The 20,633-nt window shown below is 40.6% G+C and overlaps 4 protein-coding genes and 1 non-coding gene across 5 annotated transcripts; 2 read left to right on the top strand and 3 right to left on the bottom strand.

The window, feature by feature from the left end:
- The first annotated feature begins 716 nt into the window (after nucleotides 1-716).
- Nucleotides 717-3,219, top strand: myl12.2 (myosin, light chain 12, genome duplicate 2). The gene is made up of 4 exons (XM_035170756.2): nucleotides 717-831; nucleotides 1,843-2,053; nucleotides 2,312-2,473; nucleotides 2,692-3,219. The coding sequence occupies exons 2-4, from the start codon at nucleotides 1,870-1,872 to the stop codon at nucleotides 2,862-2,864; spliced, it is 519 nt and encodes a 172-aa protein (XP_035026647.1). The 5' UTR covers nucleotides 717-831; nucleotides 1,843-1,869; the 3' UTR covers nucleotides 2,865-3,219.
- An 11-nt stretch (nucleotides 3,220-3,230) lies between these two features.
- bag1 (BCL2 associated athanogene 1) lies at nucleotides 3,231-6,729 on the bottom strand. The gene is made up of 7 exons (XM_035170755.2): nucleotides 6,580-6,729; nucleotides 5,108-5,236; nucleotides 4,929-5,011; nucleotides 4,733-4,846; nucleotides 4,534-4,641; nucleotides 4,379-4,441; nucleotides 3,231-4,285 (listed from the first exon to the last, which is right to left on the bottom strand). The coding sequence occupies exons 1-7, from the start codon at nucleotides 6,614-6,616 to the stop codon at nucleotides 4,196-4,198; spliced, it is 624 nt and encodes a 207-aa protein (XP_035026646.1). The 5' UTR covers nucleotides 6,617-6,729; the 3' UTR covers nucleotides 3,231-4,195.
- A 251-nt stretch (nucleotides 6,730-6,980) lies between these two features.
- trnar-ucu lies at nucleotides 6,981-7,072 on the top strand. The gene is given in 2 exon segments: nucleotides 6,981-7,017; nucleotides 7,037-7,072. It is a non-coding gene; the product is annotated as a tRNA-Arg (tRNA).
- Nucleotides 7,073-8,473: 1,401 nt separating this feature from the next.
- Nucleotides 8,474-11,986, bottom strand: LOC118118359 (charged multivesicular body protein 5). The gene is made up of 8 exons (XM_035171527.1): nucleotides 11,798-11,986; nucleotides 11,496-11,600; nucleotides 11,357-11,403; nucleotides 10,687-10,780; nucleotides 10,528-10,599; nucleotides 9,897-10,005; nucleotides 9,637-9,752; nucleotides 8,474-9,209 (listed from the first exon to the last, which is right to left on the bottom strand). Exons 1-8 carry the CDS (start codon nucleotides 11,864-11,866, stop codon nucleotides 9,159-9,161), a joined length of 663 nt encoding a protein of 220 aa, XP_035027418.1. The 5' UTR covers nucleotides 11,867-11,986; the 3' UTR covers nucleotides 8,474-9,158.
- Nucleotides 11,987-14,423: 2,437 nt separating this feature from the next.
- On the bottom strand, nucleotides 14,424-20,387 carry oprk1 (opioid receptor, kappa 1). The gene is made up of 3 exons (XM_035169309.2): nucleotides 19,747-20,387; nucleotides 18,160-18,512; nucleotides 14,424-16,997 (listed from the first exon to the last, which is right to left on the bottom strand). The coding sequence occupies exons 1-3, from the start codon at nucleotides 19,989-19,991 to the stop codon at nucleotides 16,459-16,461; spliced, it is 1,137 nt and encodes a 378-aa protein (XP_035025200.1). The 5' UTR covers nucleotides 19,992-20,387; the 3' UTR covers nucleotides 14,424-16,458.
- Between the last annotated feature and the right edge of the window lie 246 nt (nucleotides 20,388-20,633).

Genomic DNA, 20,633 nt, shown 5'->3' with positions numbered 1-20,633 from the left:
GTCTCTGGTGGGCTCTGGTAGATATATGGTAAAATGGTAGAAGTGAAGAAGGGCCACAGTTGCAGTTCAGTTAGGATGAGATGAATTGTTTCGAGGTAACTTCAGGGTTCATGTTCGGGGGCCCTAAGGTCAACTAACTGTATTTCACCACATGTACACACCATCAACATTAATGGTGACACAAGTGTGAGCTCAAAACTCTTTATTATTATTACCTTGATTTACCTAAAATTAACCTTTGTAAATGTGCTTGTTAAAGACCAGTAATAACAAGTGTGTCTTTAGTATGTCATTCACACACAACACACAAAAAACAAATAAACTGAAGTTCTACTTTGTTCAATTTACACGTTTGTAATCTGTTTGTAAAGTGACTGCTGCCCCCTCGTGGTAGAAGATATAAACCACATCATTTGTAGTTTGGACATATAAATCACCAAAATATAAACAACCAAAATATAAATAACCAAAATATGAATAACGAAAATATAGATAGCTGAAATATTAATAACCAAATTATGAAAAGACAAAATATGAATATAGATAACCAAAATTAAAGAGCTTTAGCCCATTCTTGTGGCTGTATTTGTGTATAATTATTCTACAAGTGCTCTCATTCATTATTGTCTAACAAATAAACCTAATTTAAAAACGGCACATTCACATAGACAACTTGGAACATTCCAGTGTGATGGTATCGTCCAGCTCGCCTCTGATTGGTCGGCTAGGGGAACAGGAAGTAAGACATTGCTGGTCGCTGCTCTTCTTTCTGTGGATGCTCCACTTCCTGTGTCTTCGACGTCTTTAGCGAATAACTCTTGTCTTTCTGAGGTTTGTGCTTTTATTCTTTATTTAATCTATTGCTCGTTAACGCTTTAATTCGTGAAGAAGAGGTTCGTGTACTTCCTGTATCTCCCGGTTAGCGCTCTGCTGTTATTTAGGTCAACATCGGGCTAAAGCTAGCTCATAAATAACATGTTTGAATCAAGTTATTCACGCTGTGGAGAAGATATTTGTTATAACGCAAATACAGATAACGATATTTTGCACATTAGCAAACTATTTGATCGTTATTTGAATGATAGTTATTGTGGACGGCTAACGTTAGCTTCATTTGCTGCGATGCTACGATGATAACACAATTTCCTAATAACAGGTTTCTCCTCAAACATCAAATCCTCATTCAAATTAAAAAGTCAACAGCACGTTCACTTCTCAGGAGAAACACAGGTTGATGTTTCTTTCAGCAAATATTTAAGCATCAGACACACAAGAGACATAAAATAACCATAAACACTCAGTAAAACAATGAAAACTGAGACATGAGGCAATATAGTTCAGTCTCTGGTTTAATTTACGTTTCATTGAAAGGGACTCGGTTTTTAAACAGCCATCTAATGTCATTTATCAAGTGAAACGTTTGGTTGAAGTGTTTATACGACTGATGTTAAGTTGGGAGACAGAGACCTGTTATTTAACACACGAATAAGAATGACCCAGAGTGATATGTGTTTATCTGCATTCACACAAAATGCACATTGTAGTGTTTTAGTAGTGCTGTAAATCCAATCTGTAGGGATGCTGACTAACGTTGTGAACTCGTTGCTGCGCTTTGATGACGCACGTCTCGTGTTATTCAGTCAACAGCAGCTGCAATGAGTGTTGACATCCAACCAGAGATCAGCACAATGTCCCATCAACAGTCTCATACTGGTCATGTGGTCATTATTCCTGATAAACATGAAAGTCGGCAGCTGTTGTTTACCATAACATTTATTGTTATCAAGACATATTTGACATAATCTTGAAAATCACTGTCTTCATGTTATTTTTTTACCACAGGAGGGGGGGGATCCACCAGCTGCCAACATGTCGAGCAAAAGGGCCAAGGGGAAGAACACCAAGAAGCGTCCTCAGCGCGCCACCTCCAATGTGTTTGCTATGTTTGATCAGTCCCAGATACAAGAGTTCAAGGAGGCTTTCAACATGATCGACCAAAACAGGGATGGGTTTATTGACAAAGAAGACCTTCATGACATGCTGGCCTCATTAGGTAAACGCAACAAAATAAAGTATTTACACACATTTAGACTGTGATGAGAATAATTGCAATCATTTTAATCTAAGAGCAAGAAGTTCAAATAACAAATATTTCTTTAAATAGTGGTTTTATAAAAATTAGAGATAAAGAAATGAAAGCTTGGCAGAATTGTCTGTTAGCAAGTGTTTTTATATAGCTAGTAAGTATTCTGGAAGCATGGGTAGTAGGTAAGAGACATTTTATTCAGTCTTCAACTCTTCCTTTTCCCAGGTAAGAACCCCACAGATGAATACCTGGAGACCATGATGATTGAGGCGCCAGGTCCAATCAACTTCACAATGTTCCTGACCATGTTCGGAGAGAAGCTGAACGGCACAGATCCTGAAGATGTGATCCGCAATGCTTTTGCCTGCTTCGATGAGGAAGGCACAGGTGATGTTAAGATCTAAGTGAGACAAGTCATCCAGGTCGTGGTATCTTCAGACGTTGTACAAGTGTACGCAGGCAACTGGACTTGCAACGTATACTTGTACAACTTCTGAAGATAACCATAGTCGCAGCAGTGAAATTGTTGATGGCAACAGCAGTAACCTGGTGTCCATAACGTTCTATGTCTGCCACCCGCCTCATATTGGAATTCTTCCCTACAGGTGTGATCCAGGAGGAGTATCTGCGTGACCTGCTGACAACGATGGGCGACAGGTTTACAGATGAAGAAGTGGACGAGCTCTTGCGTGAGGCCCCTATTGACAAGAAAGGCAACTTCAACTACGTAGCATTCACGCGTATTTTAAAGCACGGCGCAAAGGACAAAGACGATTAAGTACAGAGTCGTCGCCGGATGAGGTTTACTCTCTACATGCTGCGTGTTGTTAAAGGGTCACCACATGTTAGAACAGCTCTATCAGTTAGTTTGGCTCATGACAAGGCTTCACTGTGCTGTAGACTTCTGAAGGTCATTTGTTTAAGCTGCTTTTTGGACCATAACCCTGGACCAACCCTTCTCTTAAAGCTCATTTGCACTTATGTGAAAAGACCACTAAGGGTCTGTGTAAGCTAGTTTAAGATGTATGTGAAGACCCCATGGATAAAGCTGGAAGTAAACTGTTACTGTAACCGGTTTGGTTTTACTGAAAATGTTTCGCATTCTGTCGATTAAATTGGGTTCCGACATCAAACACCAATGCTCTTTTCATATTTCAAAAAGTTTTTATTTTTTTAAAACAAAGGAAAACCGTTGTGTCCTTCTGAAATGGTTTAGAGCAAATGAAACTCCACAGTTCACACACATGAACACTCACTGCAATAAACAAATGGTGCTAGTTTGGTACCGACTCATGATGTAATGGAACAGTAAATACATACACTATGTGGCCAAAAGTGTGTGGACAGTGCTGTGTACTGTGGTCTTGGGCGACACCTTATTTTCTTTGTTCATCTTACTAACATGACAAAGAAATTCAGCAACTCCTGCTGCAGAGAGAAAGTGGAAACAACTCGACCAGCCTGCACGGAGCCCTGTAGTCAAACCCACCCAACTCTTTTGGTATTACCTGGAGCACAGGGTGTAAATGCCCAAAACTTGTGTCTGAAGTTGGAGAAATTCTCTGGAGTCAAGTTCCCAAATTGTACAGAAAGGCCTCCTAAGAACAGTGCAGGCTGTGACCAAAGAAAACTAAATCATTTTGGATTCTGAGTCTCATTTTACTTGGTCGTCCACATACTGTTGTATGCTAATGTTTTTACAAACTGCCGTACCAAAAAAAAGAAAAATCATGATCTCTCCTTGTTTCACATTTTCTGGCGAATCTTTCATTTTTCTGACATCATGGATAATTTAATAGGTACAGAGCAGTGATCACAAGTTTTAGATGCATTAAAAGGACCCACAGTATTTAATTTCCCACAATTCGAAGCACCTCTGAGTGCCTGTGGTTAAAATATCTCAGAAAGCTCCTCATATCCGTCTTTACCCCAGAGAATGTATCGCTGTCGTTAACCAGCCTCCTTTTGTTCCCGGGACCGTCTGTGATGAGGGATTTCACTTCACACCAACAATAAATAAACAAGGGTCTGCTCCACACTCGAAGCTTTCTGTACACGTCGCAGTTGCTCACAGAGCAACGTATAGCAGACGAGGGAGGCTTTGTTGCACTACTCTGCCAGGGCAAGGTTTTTCGACTGGATCTTTGTTAGGTGATCTGATATACAGGCCTCGATCTTGTCACACTGGGCCAGGAAATCCTATCGACAGACAATGATCACACTCAGTAAAACAATTTCATTATTCTAAACTGATTTATAAATCACATTTTGATAAATTATAAAAAGGTTTACCTGCACTGTCTTTATAAGTCCCTTCTTCTTCATTTTGCAGTCATTGAAGTTTTCTGGGATGCTCTGTTAGAAGAGAAGCAGGTCTAGGTTTGCTATAATGATGCATTAATAAAACATGCCCTGAAAGAATAAACACCTAAATCACAATAGAGTACCATGGCATCGATCTGCTCCAGAATCTTCATGAACTGCTCAGTTGCTATTTTCACTCTGTTGTCTAGTTTCCCCAGAGCCTCTGCCTGCAGGTCTTTGGCCAGGAAGCCCTGGATAAAATAGGAACAGAGAGACATTTATAAATAGAAAAGGGCAGTGCAGGAAAAATATTCAAATTAAAAACCACAAATAAATACTTACATTCTTGAGTCCAGTTAACTCCCCGTCTACTTTCTCCAGCTTTTTAGCCGTTAGTTCCACAGATTTCTCAATGTCCTTCAGCTTCTTCAGTTCTGCTTCTTCCTCAGGACTATTCTGTTTGGAGATTATTGAGAGTTTGTTATTTGATCACATATTTAGTCACCCATCAGAAACTTAACAAATGTAAACACTTTACCCGCTTTCCAATCATCATGAGCTTGCAGCCTTCTTTTATCCCATAGGTGGATAAACTCTCCTCCATGTCTTTCAGCGATTTTCCTGCCACAATGAAGAAGGCGAGGTTAAAGCGGTCGTACAAATAATATGAATATTAAAGCTCGTTTGGCTTAGAATCAGAAGAGACCTCGAATCTACCTTTGAAAATGAGTTTCTGTGAGGCTGCTGGGACTCCGGTGGTTTGAACGAGAGCATCTGACAAGTCTTTGACAGTCGGACCATTCCCATCGTCAGGCACAGTTAATGTGATGCTGTGCTTATTTGATCCTTAAGTATGAGGAGGAAGAAAAGACACAAAAACTGTTATTCACTTTCATACGTGGCAAATAATATCATCATGGAATAAAGTGCATGACTTGGTTATAAGTGGAACTATTCAGATGCATTAATTCAACAGCAGTGAACAATGCTTTATTTCATTTTAAGAGCCTAAAGGTAACTTAGCAAATGTTACCTGCTCTACAAATTATTTTATATATATATAAATCATTCAGTCAATACAATACTATTACAAAGCTAAACAAGTAAACAAATCCCATATTGAATATTTAACTAAATCCAAAGGCAGATACAATTATATTTCCGCATTATCTTCAATCACATGTATCGTCAACTGTAAACCAAACAACCAAATCAAAATGAAAGGCATCTAAATATTCAACATTTATAGGTTAAAATGTTTATGAGACGGCTTTGCATGTTTATTTAAACTAAGGGAAGATGGTTCTAGAGGGTGGGAGCCGAATATGCGCGGTCACCTTTACTTTTGAATCTGGATTTTGGGATGTCCAGAAGGTCTTGGTCAGTAGACCGTAAAGATCTCAGCGTGTGCAGGGGACACAATAATTCAGAAATATAATGAGGGGCCAGACCATGTAGTGTTTCATATGTAATTTGAAGAATATTTAAATCAATTCTACACGTTAACCAATGAAGACTGGCCAGTGTGATGTGTAAGTTAAAAGTCTGGCCACTACATTGTGATGGAGCTTCTTATTTACAGTCTGTGGTTGGAGCCGAGAAAGTTGTGAATAACGAATTTCAATAATCAGGACGAGAAGAAACAAAAACACAAATGATTTTCTCCAGATCTTGGAAGGGATAAGACACTTTTATATTTGAGCAATGTTTCTTAACTGGAAGAAACAGGACTGAGCCACTTTCTTTATGTTGAGTATTTAAAATTCAATTCGTGTTTAGAGGCAGGCTGAACATCTCCAGCTAAATCGTCGGACATCCTTGATCGATATAAACACAATGAGTAGGTACAACACAAAACTGACAGACCTCAGATCTGTCTTCACACCTAAAGACACATAATAACATGACATTTATCGTGATAGTGGTCGATATCGTCTATAAAACATTTATAGTGTTTGACCATATCGAGCCCTGGATCAAATCTTTTCCACTGAGTCGGTGAGGTAACAGCTACAGTACGTTAGCTTCAGTACGTTAGCTACAGTATGCTAGCTACAGTACGCTAGCTACAGTACGCTAGCTATCCGGTTCCTAGCTACACGACCGGTGCTTTTTTCGAAAACCGACATTTTAATTCCTTGCTAACACGCAACCGTTTGTCGTTTAACGTGTTAAAAAACATTATTTACCGTTTGCAACAGTGACTGTGATGGTTGGCTGTGACATTTTTCTTCCTGGAGTCCTTTGCACACATCAAGATGAAACCACAAAGCTAAATGCTGCTGCTGCTGCTGCTGGACACTGGCTACTTCCGGCGGCACACCGGAAACAGTTCTCCTGGCGCTTTGATTTCTTTTTAATGCAAACTTTCAAATAAAAAGATAAACGCGTATTAAACAGATTGTGGGAACTTGTTGATGTAAAAAAAAAAGGACAAGACATATTTCTAAACAATACTTTTGTTTATTTTAGGGATATATCACGTGGTCAAACTTGGATATGGAGACACGTTCAGATTGTTGACGTTAAATGTTTTTTTTCCCTTCACAATAAAATGTTTCACCGCAGGGCCCTTCGCATATGCCCACCTGGCTCTGTGGCGCAATGGATAGCGCGTTGGACTTCTAGGCAAACACTTGTGCAGTGATTCAAAGGTTGTGGGTTCGAGTCCCACCAGAGTCGGTCTTTTGAGATGAAGACGTACAGATCAGAGTCAAAGTTCTTGTGCAGTCTTCAAAGCACATTTCACAACCTTTGATCAAAATATTTTGCGCTCAGGTTTGCGCGTTAAACTAATGTAACTTGTTATAGTAACAGTCACTACTGAGCAACAGCGCCCCCTGCAGACCTCTGATGATTCACTGGACCTTGTCGTCCCACTCAATGATCCGAAAACTGGACGGTGGAATACAGTGGTCGAGAGAAACTAAACTAAAGCAAACTAAGAAAACACATGTAAATAGAAAAAAACATGTGCAAATTAAGGAAACAACTTTTAATCAATTTGAAAACGACACCAGAAAAGTTTCCAGGGGACCTAAAAAAAAGTGATGAAGCTGGCTGAAGTTCAACACTTTGAGAAGTTCCATCACCACTGACGAGTAGCAGACTTCAATAACTTCACAAAGAGTTGAACTACAGACTTTTTGCAGCGCATGTGTCGTCAAATTGATGAAGTTGTTTTCTTAATTCACAGTGCTTTGGGCTCTCTCGGCCACCGTAGTGTATATTACCCATGATCCCCGGCTTCCCGAACCAGAAGAGCTGTTACAAATCCACCAAACTCTGTCTAGAAGTCTTCATATTTCAAAGGCTTCCTGACGTCTAAGTCTTTTTAACTGATCTGCAGTTCAGCATTACTCCTCAACACGCTGGGCCTGATTCTGAAACTCGACACTGTCAGTTCCACACTTCTCACAGGAGATCGTACCCACTCACCAGTGGCATCATCAGTGTATCAGCTTCAAACCAATTTTGAAGCTGATATTTTAAGGTCAAAATGTTTTGCTTTAATGTGAGAGTTTTAGACAGAGGCAGGCTGGCTGCATCCATGTTCCCAGTCTTTATGCTAAAGTGTCTTGTCCCTGTTCTCTCATATTAAATGGACAGAAGTGTTATAAATTATATCATCTAACTCTCAGAAAGAAAGCAAATAAGACGTGTTTCCAAAAATGTCTAACTAATGCTTTGATCATAGTTATATTGCAGTTGAAATTCTTCTAAAACTTAAAATTGTAACTTAAATATTGTAAATGTTTTGAAAAGAAGTACTCCAGTTAGGTTTCTTGCAGCCTGGGCAAAACTTTGTTGGGGAAATGTGTATGTGTGGGCGGCTCAATAGCAGCCTACACCTCCGCTTTAGCCTGGGGCCCTTGTGCCAGGTCCTGTGTGACCCTTTACAAATAATAATTAACCACAAAATGTTGATAGAAGTCCACCTTCTAATGAAAGTGTTGGATTCTGCATTTTCTTGGCCAGCAGCGTAAATGTCAAGGTCTGCAAGTAGAGCTAAATCCACAGAAATAAGAATCCACAGAGAAAGAACAATAATAAGATAATTACCAATGAATCAATAATTCAAGGTTGCTGTAAAACACATAATTTATTTTGCATGTTTCAGATAGCCTAAAGATATTTGAAATAGATGAGTGGGAATCATCTTTACCACAAACAACACACAGAACTAAAAATAAATTAACACTAGGGTAATACTGCAGATGAATGAGAAGTCAAGTGTTAGACAGGAGGCTGAAGGGCAGATAAGGAGAAGAATATGTTTTTGAAAAAAGGCCACATGCTAGCACAGTAGTAGTAACAACACAAAACCCAACAACTTCAAAATCGTAGTGTTTCAGGTCAAATGGGTTTTTGTATGTACAGTGGAAACTGCTTATAGTGATCAACCATCTATATGGATCAAAAAGCTCTGGGGCAGAATCGTTCCTATACAAATGCTTACAGTGTTCAGTTAGGGTCTTTTCATACATGTTTGGACAGTTTTCACCCGCTCTGTCAGCGGAGCAGCAGAGTCAGTGTGTATGTGTGTGGGTGCGCACACAGACGCAATAGTGCAATGTTACCTTTCCCTCAAGTTCCGGAACTATCATACAGAAGCTACGCAATTCTGTTATAGAAATCTACCGCTTACAGTGATCATTCTGCCCAGGGACAAACGTGATCACTATAAGTGATTTCCACTGTATTTAGTGTTACTCCACATATAAAAGTGTTTTCAGGTGAAGTGCAGTCGTTTCAAGCCGCTCCTGGTTTATGTGGCAGGAATCTGTGGGAGGCCGAACTCATCCACCAACACTCCGTCCTGAAAACAGAAGAAGAAAACGCAATTAACGACAAACCTCTAAATATATATCTGTATTTCAAGTGTTATTATTCATTTGACTGGTTCTTGTTCGACAGGGCAAAGATTCAGTCAGAGCTACTAAACAAACCACACTAATAATATACATTTTAAGCCTTTTGCTGTACAAACACTTACTTTACATTAAAAACAGGTTTAAAACCGATTAATGAATTTTACGAAGTAAAGTTTTCACACATGTCTGTTTGTTGGATGTTTGTTTTACAGCAGGATTACGCAAAAAATACAGATTTCCACCAAACTTGGTGGAGGGATAGATCCTGAGTCTGAAAAGAACCCGTCACATTTTGGTGCGAATGAGATTTAAGGGGCGGATCCAGGATTTCTTATCACCTCCTTATCTTTGTTTTAAGACGAGTAATCTTACCTTGTTTGTCTTGCTGTCACTGGGGATTCCCTCAGGGATCGACGGAGCAGCCGACGCCTCATCCAGGTAGGAGTTGTCATCATCCAGCAGCAGCTCATCACCCAGCGCGTCCAGCTCTGAAACGACAGTTACACAGTCACTGTAGATATGTAGACTCTTTAACACCAAATACTGCTGTTTCAAAGCTCGTGATAAAGTGTCTCTGAGGGAAGGTATTCAAGAAAATACAAAGACAATGTGTCAGACGCAGTCGGGTCTACCTGCTTCCAGATCCTCCTCGTCTATCTCTGGAGTGCCGTAGTTGCGGCTCAGGGCCTCTTGGACCTCGTTGGCATCTTCCATCATGTCCTCCAGTTGATCCTGTAAATCCTGGAAGTCCAAAAACACGTCATCACTTTTAGTAACAGATACTCACAACTGGAGTTAAGACTTTCACTTGGGATTGACTGAAGAGTTAGTTACACATCACCAGGAACAAATAATAATTTAACAGACCACCTTCTAACAGACACATGTAAGAATGTGTTGTATAATGTTTTATTAAAATCAAACCACATTGGACTGAAGTGGGACAAAGGAAACTTTACATTATCTTTTCCAAACTGTAGCAGTTTAAGTGTTAGAAAATTTAATTACATAAAACTTCTACAAAAAAGCTATTTATTTTTACCTTAAATATCTAAAAGTGGTGATCCTAATATTACATGGAAATGAAGCCCTCTCACTGTTGTATACGTACTGACAAACCTTTCTGCTTGTACAAACAGAGAAAACATGACTTGATTGTTAGATTCCTGATGAGGCCTAAACCATCAATATAATGACTGCTGAGAAGTTTTAGAAACAGTGCAGTGGTGTGTAACTGTAAAGATTAACATGTGACAAACTTACATCAATCTGGTCAACTTTGACGTCCTTGTAAGCTCTCTTCATTTCCTTTGCACCGATCTTCATGGCCTCCACCTGCAAACAGAAACAATGACAGGATCATTAGTTAGCAGCTGGTTTTATCAGAGTGACCCTAAACCAATCACAGCGTGTGGCTCTTACTGTAGTTTTAGTGTCCTTCAGGGTCTGGATTGTGTAGTTTGCCTGCTCCATGTTGAAAGACTGCTGAGCCAGCTGCTCCCTTTGACCTTCATACCTGTGGAAAAACCATTGGTTCAAAACGTCACAATATATATATACATACAGACATACATGTACAGAAAATGAATAGGCTAAAGTTTTGATAAGTGAGTCATCATTTCATTCATTTCTTATGCCAAACTATCACTGGCTCCACCTTCTTGAATAGAGAGAATCTGCCTTTTCTTGACTTAAAAGAAAACAAAATGATTTTGGGGGTTTTGGACAAAACAAGACAACTGATTACATTCACTTGAAGTCTAGGAAGTTGTGGCAGGATTTTTTTCCTCGTGAGCAATGGTGCCTTTCCTTATTTTCTTTATTGTATCATAATTGAGAAAATAATTTGAACATTCATCTATCAATATAACCGTGATATATTTCAAATCTGATACCAATATAATGGTTAATTTGTTTGTATAACAAATGTTTTTCCAAGTTTGGTTATCAAAGATTTGTAACAACATAAAGTGATGGAGCATTTTATATAAAAAAAACAAGCATCTTGATGCACATCTGTACTGTGTACCTGACATACACATCTGTAGTTATTGGTTAGACTCTAGTTAAATAGTGTGTGTGAAGGACTCACTGTCTCTTCTGCTTCAGCACTCTCAACGCCTTCTGTTTCACCATGTTCTGGATTTAAAAAGGAATAAAACTCAAGTCTTTTCTGCCATGATTGAAAAACAATAATTATATCGTGTCTCTCATAATTCCTCGTGTGTCACCTTGGAGGGCCCATCTCTCATCTTCTTCATTTGATCCTTGTACTTGAGGAGCTCTGCGTCGAGTCTGCCAATCTTCTTCTCTATGGACTCGGACCTGGCATCCACCTGACAGAGGATCAGAGGAGGATCACAGGAGAAATGATTTCCTGCCTCAGCACAGTGTTAATAAAAAAAAAATGATGGAGGGAAACAGAGAAGAGAATGGCTGAGGACTGAATGATCGTTATTTGTGTGGAGGTGAACGATGCTCGCTCGGTTCAGGTCCCATAAAAACCCACAAACAACAAAACAGCAGTACTCACATTGCCGATGCAGTCCGACAGGTTGGGAGGAGGCGCTTTCGGTGTCCCGCGTCCGAATATTCGGTTCATTTTCCCCACGTTTATTCAACCCCGAGCTTTTTCTTTATCTTTTAAAAACACGAAAACAACCAGACGCTCCAGTGTTTCTCCATTAGAAGCCACCCGGAAGTAACGGTTCCGACGGGAAGGGCTCCCATTGGTCGGCGTAGACAGTCGCGTCCAATTGGGGTGTTTAGACTCCCGCCCCCGTGTGGCGAGCAGAGGAACAGCAGCTGTGGTCACACACCATTGTCTCCGTGGAAACGTTCCTCAGCTGCAGCCTTTGTTGAACCTGCAGAAACACACAGCGAATCTATATATGACTTTATATAAGAAGATGAATTTAGACTGGTTATATCATCTGTTCCCATATGCATCACCCTGATGGACAGTTTATCTATCATGTTATAACCTTTTTTTTTAAATATACAGTCTATGGTTATAACAGAAACAACAACAACAACATCAATAACAACAATAATAGTAATAGCAATAATAATAATTATAATTATAATCATCATCATCAACATCCACTGTATATCTACAAATCACAGCAGTAACCTCCTTTAAATCAAAGTTAAACACCTACTTTTACCATATTGCATTCCCAGATTTTACCAAATTTTTACTATTGTAATGGATGGTCTTGCTTAAATTTGTATGTTTATATTCGTGTAGCTATTCTATTATAACTCTCTTACGTGAATTTATGTTATTTTTATGTATTCTTGCTTGTGTGTCTTTTATTATAATTATAATAATAAGAGCAATTATTATATTTTGTTAAAACAACATGACAGATACACATACGCACTATGTTATACGTAACATCCACTGTTTTCATATACAGTACCTTAATGTGTCATCCATTTATTATTTATTACAGCACCACTTATACTCTTCCACAGCTGCATCACTTCTTTCCCTGTTTACATCTTCAGAAACGAGTCAACTTGGCTGAATATATAATGTCCTTGTACTTAGCACCATCGGTAGAAATTACTTGACAACACATATAATAAGGCACCAATTCTAAGATGTAAATTCTAACTGCTACTTTGATATTCTATTCTGTTACACTCAAATTAAACATGGTGGGTCGTGACAGCTAATTAGGATGTCATTTCGAGTGAAAATCCTGTCGATAAAAATAAACTGATTTAATTTATAAAGGGAATTAATGTTTCTTCCCGCAAATTCTTGACTTTGAAGTGTGTAGAAAAACAACTGCATGGATCTCTAACAGAAAACATTTGAAAAAAGATTGAAAAGTGAATAAAATGAATGCTGTTCAAATACTTATATAAGTATAGTATAAATATAGTATAAGGATAGTTAAAAATCTCCCTGTTCTTTAATTAATGCATCAATGGGCCATTAAAGCATTTAACTTAAGTCTATATATCCCATCAACATGTTTTACCAACATTTATAACAATACAATAATTGAACAGCTAAAATAACACAAATCAAAGGAATTTCTCATGCCTCCTCCTTTTTTTTTTTTTTTAAAGTGTCACAGATTAATTGCCTAATAATAATTATAAGCACATAACACTAATACACTAACTATAAATACATCACTGTCATCCCCCCTGAACTGTGACCTGTACGAGCGGCTTGTGACAGCTTCTCTTTTGAACAATGAAGCCTATTAAAGCCTTATTGGACTGCCTGTATGTAATGGCTTGCTGATACAAATGCATTCTTGACAGACAAAGACAGAGAGAGCGGGAAGAAAATCAGTAATCTTGGCCATAATGGCTGACGGGTTCATCAGTGCTCACATAGAAAGACTGATTTAAATTGCCCCAGAGAATCTCTGAACACCATTAGTCCTGTCAGCTGCTGTGAAGAAGGATGCATCTCCCATGAGCCGCTGACAAATTTGCACCACAGAAGAAAACACAGTGCGTCTTTATAATAAATACAATAAAAACAACATTGCACACCCACCACTGCAGCACTGGAAAAAATACTGGATGTCATGTGGGATTATCTTCGAGGACAACCCACCATATTCTAAACATCTATACGTATATGTTTCCCAGTTAAAACTGTGCTTTTTCACAAATATGTTATAAATATATATTCAATTTTTCAATATGGAATGGAGTCCCCCTCATGAAACTAGATTTAAATTCAAGATCTGAATCAGTACCCTAAACATGCCGGACCGTTTAAAAATAAAGTTCCTTGAATTATACTTTTTCATATATAAACCAGATGAACACATCATTTCCTTGGCAGAGGTAATTAAACTGCACGCAGATCTCTAGAGTGAAGGGAAGTCTCCAGGGGGAACTGCTCCTCTAAAACAATCTGTGTCTCCATCATCAAAATGTTCTCAACACACACCTGAACAATAATAGATCTGGAAAATCCAAAACCATACAGAGCCACAGCTGCAGCAGCTTTACCTGAAGCTCCTCACACATGCAGCGGCTGCAAACTGCGCCACAAGGCCACCAACACAAAACCCCCCTCACCATGGAAACATGGTTTGTGATGCTATTCCATATTTTCTCCTCTTTGGGCGTTGATGAGTGTTAAACAAAGGACGGAAGAGAAATGAGTCAGTCTCACATTTTCTTTGGTGATTTATCGTGATCACCAGCTTTATTGTGACTTCTGACATTCAGAGCTATAAGATACATAAAAATATAAATACAGCGTATAACAGATACAATGAGTTTACAAAGCAGCAGCACATTATTCACACGTGGTGCTCGGACCTGGGCTGAGTTCAGCTGCTCGTGAACAGTGGAGGCAAAGCATGAAATCCTGTCGTTAGAGTATTAAAGGAATCGTTAAGAAGCAAACAGTGGGCTGTCCACTGTGAGACCAATAGGAATAGATAGTGCTACAATAACCTTCAGCAGTAAGTTTACACAAGCAAATATTTTCAGACTCTTAAGGAAAGAAATAATAATCACGAAAATGGATGTGGTTGATTGCTGACGTTTCAGAGCGAGCAAGCTATCAGAGTTAAGACACCAAGGATAAGGCACAAAAACACATCTTCTGCTATAACGACAGCTTTATCAGAGTTTGGCAGGTTATATATTTATGGTTAGGATATGGATTTAATTTGATAAGGTGGATTTGATGAAAAGCTCCAATAACAACATTGAATCAAATTACTTGTCACAGGAGGTGAATTACAGCGCAATAAACAGTGGCTCCATCCAGGAGAACTGAAATGAATTCAATGTATACCACGGAAAGAAAAAAGTTCCTTATCTGGATTCATTCACTGATTGTTAGTTAGAATAATGAACTCATTTATTCCTCATCACTGCAGGAGCTGTCAAACACATAAAGCTGAGGAGCCCACGCATTGCTATTTAAATGAACTGCTTAATATCACATTTCAGGCTGTCGATTCTACAATAGAATAAAAATTTTAAAAAATCGGAGAGAAAAATTTTATTTTCATGAGCGGTGTGTTGTTATCTTGTTGCCTTGGAGTCCTCGGCCCAGTTTTCACATGTACTCGTGGTTTCAGACAAGGTGAGAACACGGCCAGGTCGACATCACTGTGGGCAACACTCGACATCTCCTGGATGTGACGTAGCCTCGTGGCAGAGGTGGTTGGAGGGCGAGGAGCAGTGTCGGCTGTACAGACCGCTGCTTCATGCACAGAAAACAGTGGATGTTTCGACGTCTCGTCAAGATAAAAAGATTCATTATCTGCTCGGGGTGATTTACGGAGGATGATCCCTGAGAGGTTATTACATATCCTACATGGGTTTACTCGCCAAGGGGCGACTCCTCAAAGATAAAGGCGATGCTATAGATTTACAGAACAGCTTTACACCACATCACAATTCACATTAGACACAAATAGTGTAAAATGATGCTCAAGATTGTGCCTGAAAAATAAGTATTTGACTTTTTCATCCTGTGCATAAAACTCCACTTGATCTTTTTATGCACTTGAGAACTATATTATTCACTTGAGTAATTAAAGCCTATTGGACGAATAGCGAAATGTGAATATTCACACGGTAAAACACTTTTGGTTTGTCTTGTCTTTTTTAAATTATCGATATAAACAATGAGATGAAGAAGAATATGCTTTGTTTAGATTTCAGCTTTTAAAAATTTTTTTTATACATCAAGCTGCAATTTCTGTAGAAGTTGTAAAATTCTGAATACAGTGATTTAAGAACTAACTGGGCTGCGATTTCAGAGGCTTATTTAAACTTTCACTGTCGCGATCTCATAGGATTTGAATCTCCACTTTAGAGATGTCGCCAGAAAGAGAGCAAAACCAACAATGACTTAGTCGGTATCTGAAAACTTTCCTACATCCCGACCTTTTCTGTTGTCTGTGGCAAACAAGTGATTCCTAAAGAAGGTGTAAATCATTACAAACATTGGTGATCCTTTTAATTATCTTTTTAAAGGATTAGTGATTTTCCAAAAGCGGTGGCCACTGCTGCAGATTATCACAATATCATCCTTTACGTGAACAGGCCATTGGACTCTCTAGCCAACCCTCTGGATAAAGAAATAAAGACTAGCCCTCTGCGTTAGATGCTTGTGGTGATTTGAGTCAAGCCCAGGTCGTTGGAGTCCTCCCAGCCCTGACGCATGGAGGACATTTCCATGGCTAGTCATACGGGCCTGGCCTGCCTCATACCTCCGTGAGGGTCTGTGGGACACGAGTGGTCCCGCAGGGTGCTCCTCACCCGGCTCACCCCCTGGCAGTCCCTGTGTCCCGGCTTCCCAGGGCAGCAAAAGTCCCTGAAGCACCTCTTAAAGTTCTCGTCGAGGAAGGCGTAGAGGATGGGGTTGAGGCTGCTGTTGGTGTAGCCCAGCGCCACGCAGAAGAAGTAAGCGGCCATGACGGCGGTGGTCTCGGGCACGTTGGACGACAGGGCCTTGACCAGGATGAAGATGTGGATGGGCGTCCAGCACACCACAAAGACGGCGACCACCACCAGCACCAGGCGTGTGATGCGGCGGAGGTTGCGGTCCTTCTCGCGCGAGCCCGACAGGAGGCGCACGCTCTTCAGCCGCAGGACCATCAGCGTGTAGCAGACGCAGATGATGATGACAGGCGCCACGAAGGCGAAGATGAAGACACAGATCTTCATTAGCGTGTCCCAGTAGATGTAGGGCTCGGGGAACTGTAGGGCACATTCTGTGGTTCCTGTTAGTTGCAGGAAAACAGAGTCAGAGGAAGTTAAAAACAGCATCTTTATTTAAGGAGAAAAACAAGAAGATGCAACAGTCATGCTCTCTGCACAAATGCTAAATGCTAACATCAGAAGACTAACAATCTCACAATAATCATTTTGTCATGGTGATGTTTAGCAGGTACAGTTTAATCCTAAGAAATTACATCTTGAAACTTGAAAAGTACTTTATTAATCTTATCTCAAAGTTTTACTTTTCCAGTTTGACTATGTTTTATGTGTTTGTTTTCATTTATCTCATTTAAAGCTGGAAAAGGTCATATATTTTTGACTGTATTGAGTAATAATAATTCCATAATTCAGCAAAATGTAAATCGAGTTATCTGAGAGAAAACTAGACGTCTGCACTTCCTATAGGATCAGTTTCCATGAGAGAACTTGACAACGTTGAACAGAAGCTGGAGCTAGATGGAAAGTCCAGGGATCTTAAAATATATAATTATTTATCCTCAGGGGAACATGAATGTCTGAGATACATTTTAAAAAAAAGCATTTGCCAAGACATTTCTCCAAAAACCTAAACAGTTAACCTCATATTAGAACCATTCAAATTCATCCTCTGAGAACCATGAATATCTGAGCTTAATTCATGGAAATCAATCTGTTAGTTTGAAGTGTTGGACTGACGGACCGCACGATGCAGCAGAGACCACAGAGTTTCATCAGCTAATCTATAGCTCTGCGTAAAGTGTTACGGGCTTTATTGAAAGGAGGCTAATTGTGAACATTGACAATTTGATGGATCGGCGCTGAGAAGAAAAAGAGACAGAAAAATTACTCCAAGTTCTATTTTCAGTCGAGTTCGACCCTTTATGTCTGTCGCAGCTTCATCCAGTCAAGTAGCTGTGATCCAGACTCTCATCAAACCTATAGATCCTCCTCTTCATGGAGTGTGAAGGAGGCTGCAGCTAATTGGTATAATTCAGGACACGTATGTCGGGAGATAAGATTCCCTTTACAGCTGATATGAGGTATTTTGTCTCTATAGCAGACACAGACATGGAAACACCTGGATGAATACAAGGAGAATGACTCAGACTTGTAAACCCCTGTGAAACATCGAAAACGGAGCCGTACTGGTGAGTAAGAGTGTGAATAGATGCAAGGTCATGGTACCGTTATTGGTTTTAGTGCTGCCCAGTATCATGGCAGGGATCCCGGCGGCAGACGACAGCATCCAGATGACCACATTGATGATCTTGGCCTTGACGGGCGTGCGGATGTCCAGGGCCTTGACCGGGTGACACACAGCCACGTAGCGGTCCACGCTCATCATGGTCAGGGTGAAGATGCTGGTGAACATGTTGTAGTAATCGATGGAGATGAAGACTTTGCACGCCACCTTGCCAAATGGCCAGGAGCTGAGCAGGTAATCGGTGCTCTGGAAGGGCATGGTGGTGGTGACCAGGGCGTCGGCCACGGCCAGGTTGAAGATGTAGATGTTGGTGGCCGTTTTCATTTTGGTGTATCTGCAGTGGCAGGAGATAACAAAGAGGTGGAATGGGTTTGATGGATTTTTCCCGGACTTATCTTTGTTTAAATCCATTAATGTTTTCAGATAAGCAGAAGTCGTCTGCTCAGCGTTCTCTCCTCAGCCAGGGGTGTCTCAAGGGACTTTGAGGGCCCCGGGCAAAAAGGGACGTGGGGTGCCTTGCACAATTGTTATGTTGACCACAGACTGTATATAAAGATGGATGACATCACTGCCCCCCAAAAGTGAAGCCAAAGCGAATGCCACCTGCTGGCAAGCTGCGGTATAAACCATAAACCCTGCCTCCTCCATGTTAGTTTCTGGAACATGGACCAAACTAAAAAGTCAAAGTAGACGTCAAACACATTTTTCTAAAATATAGTCTCTTTCATTTTAGGAAGTTCTTATTGCACTGATATACATTCAAGTAGTCATGTTTCCAGTGAGTTTGGTTTCAATTAGTTATTTGATGCTATAAAACAAGGTGAAATGTAATGATTGACAGCTGAGACTGACTCGTGATTGGTCGAGCACCGTATAGTCACAACTTCACTACTGCTGCTGCGTAGATTCTGACTCCAAATGCACAAAATGGCTGCACATGTATCCGGAATATTTTAGCTTCATTTCTGGATTTTGGGAGGAAGTGGAGATGCATCATAGAGTCTATGCTGCGAACTAAAATAATCAGCCATTCCTGGGGAAACACCCCTCTCAGCTCGGGGGCCCCGCTGGCAATTGCTTGAGTTGCCTACCCTGTTGCAACGCCCCTGACCTCAGCAGCCCAAACACTGTATAATACAATAGAGTAAATTAGACCAAAGCAAGGAAATTATATTCCTCTTTCTCTTCCATCTTCTCTAGGCAAATTCAAGGGTGGCTTATTTGTTATTCAACAATTACAAAGAAACGAGGCTTTATACAGAACCTGAAATGGAAGAGAGAAAAATCTAATAGATGTTACAATAAGACATTGTCGGTGAAGAAACCTCAGAATAATGCAGGTTAGCAATAACTGAAAAACCAAACACATTTTGTGCACATGCAGGAGAAACACATGAGAGGCACAAACAATGATATTGCATCACACGTTTCCATGTATGGCCCCGCAGGCACCTGGGTTCACGTGATTCTCAACTCAATGCATCCATGACAGCAAATCCAGACAACCGACTAAAATTGAATACGCACTGATTTTCCTGAGGCTTCAGAGCTTGAATGGGAAAACTCACCTAATGATGACATACATCACCAGACAGTTGCCCACCAAGCCCACCACAAACACCACGGAGTACACCGCCACTATGATGGGGATGATGGGCGACAGGGGCTCGGGCTCGGAGTCCCATGTGCCGTTGGGGGTGTAGTTGAAGAGGTCCGGGGATCCGGGCTGCCAGGTGAAGTTCGGGACGCAGTCCTCCGGCTGGCCCGAGGGACAGCGCTCCTCCTTGAAGATGTGCACCACGCTGCTCTCCATGGCGCAGGACGCACGGACCGGACTGACCGCTGCTGCTGCTGCTGCTGGGTGTAAACTGCGCGCTCCGGTTACACAGATGTCAGCAAAGATTTCTCACGACTGCTGGTGGGAAAAAATAAAACACGAAGAAAACTGTGCATCAGCACAAACGATGGCTCCGGTGAGTGACAGCGCGCTCAAGGACGTCTCATGTTCCATCTTACCTGTTTTTCTTCTTCCCCCCCAAAAAAAGTTCCTTCAATTAAAACAAGGCTGGTGATGAGTGTGTCTCGGGCGGCGCGGCCACAGATTGAAATCCAGATGTTGAGAATATGACGGAAACTAAAGGTTTCTTGGTAGTTGTGTGGAGGAGCAGAACATCCGCTGCCTGTGCCACCGCTGCGTACCCAGAGGTGCGCACTCGAAGCCCGACTGCTCATTCAGTGACATCAGAGGCTGAGCCAACAACACATAGGAGTATCCAGCAGAACAGCTCTCACCACACCACAGCCACATATATTCATCACACAGTCTTAATTCAACACTGTGTTCAGAGTTGTTTTTTTGTTGTTGTGCGTAAAATCTGGTAAAACGCGTAGGAAATGACCCCTCACGCGCGTAAATCTCCCATTCAGACACCGGCTGGCTCATTCCTAAATTTAA

The sequence above is a fragment of the Hippoglossus stenolepis genome, chromosome 11 (genome assembly GCF_022539355.2).
Source record: "Hippoglossus stenolepis isolate QCI-W04-F060 chromosome 11, HSTE1.2, whole genome shotgun sequence".
In the NCBI taxonomy this organism is placed as follows: domain Eukaryota; kingdom Metazoa; phylum Chordata; class Actinopteri; order Pleuronectiformes; family Pleuronectidae; genus Hippoglossus; species Hippoglossus stenolepis.
This window is presented reverse-complemented; position numbering and strand designations above follow the sequence as displayed.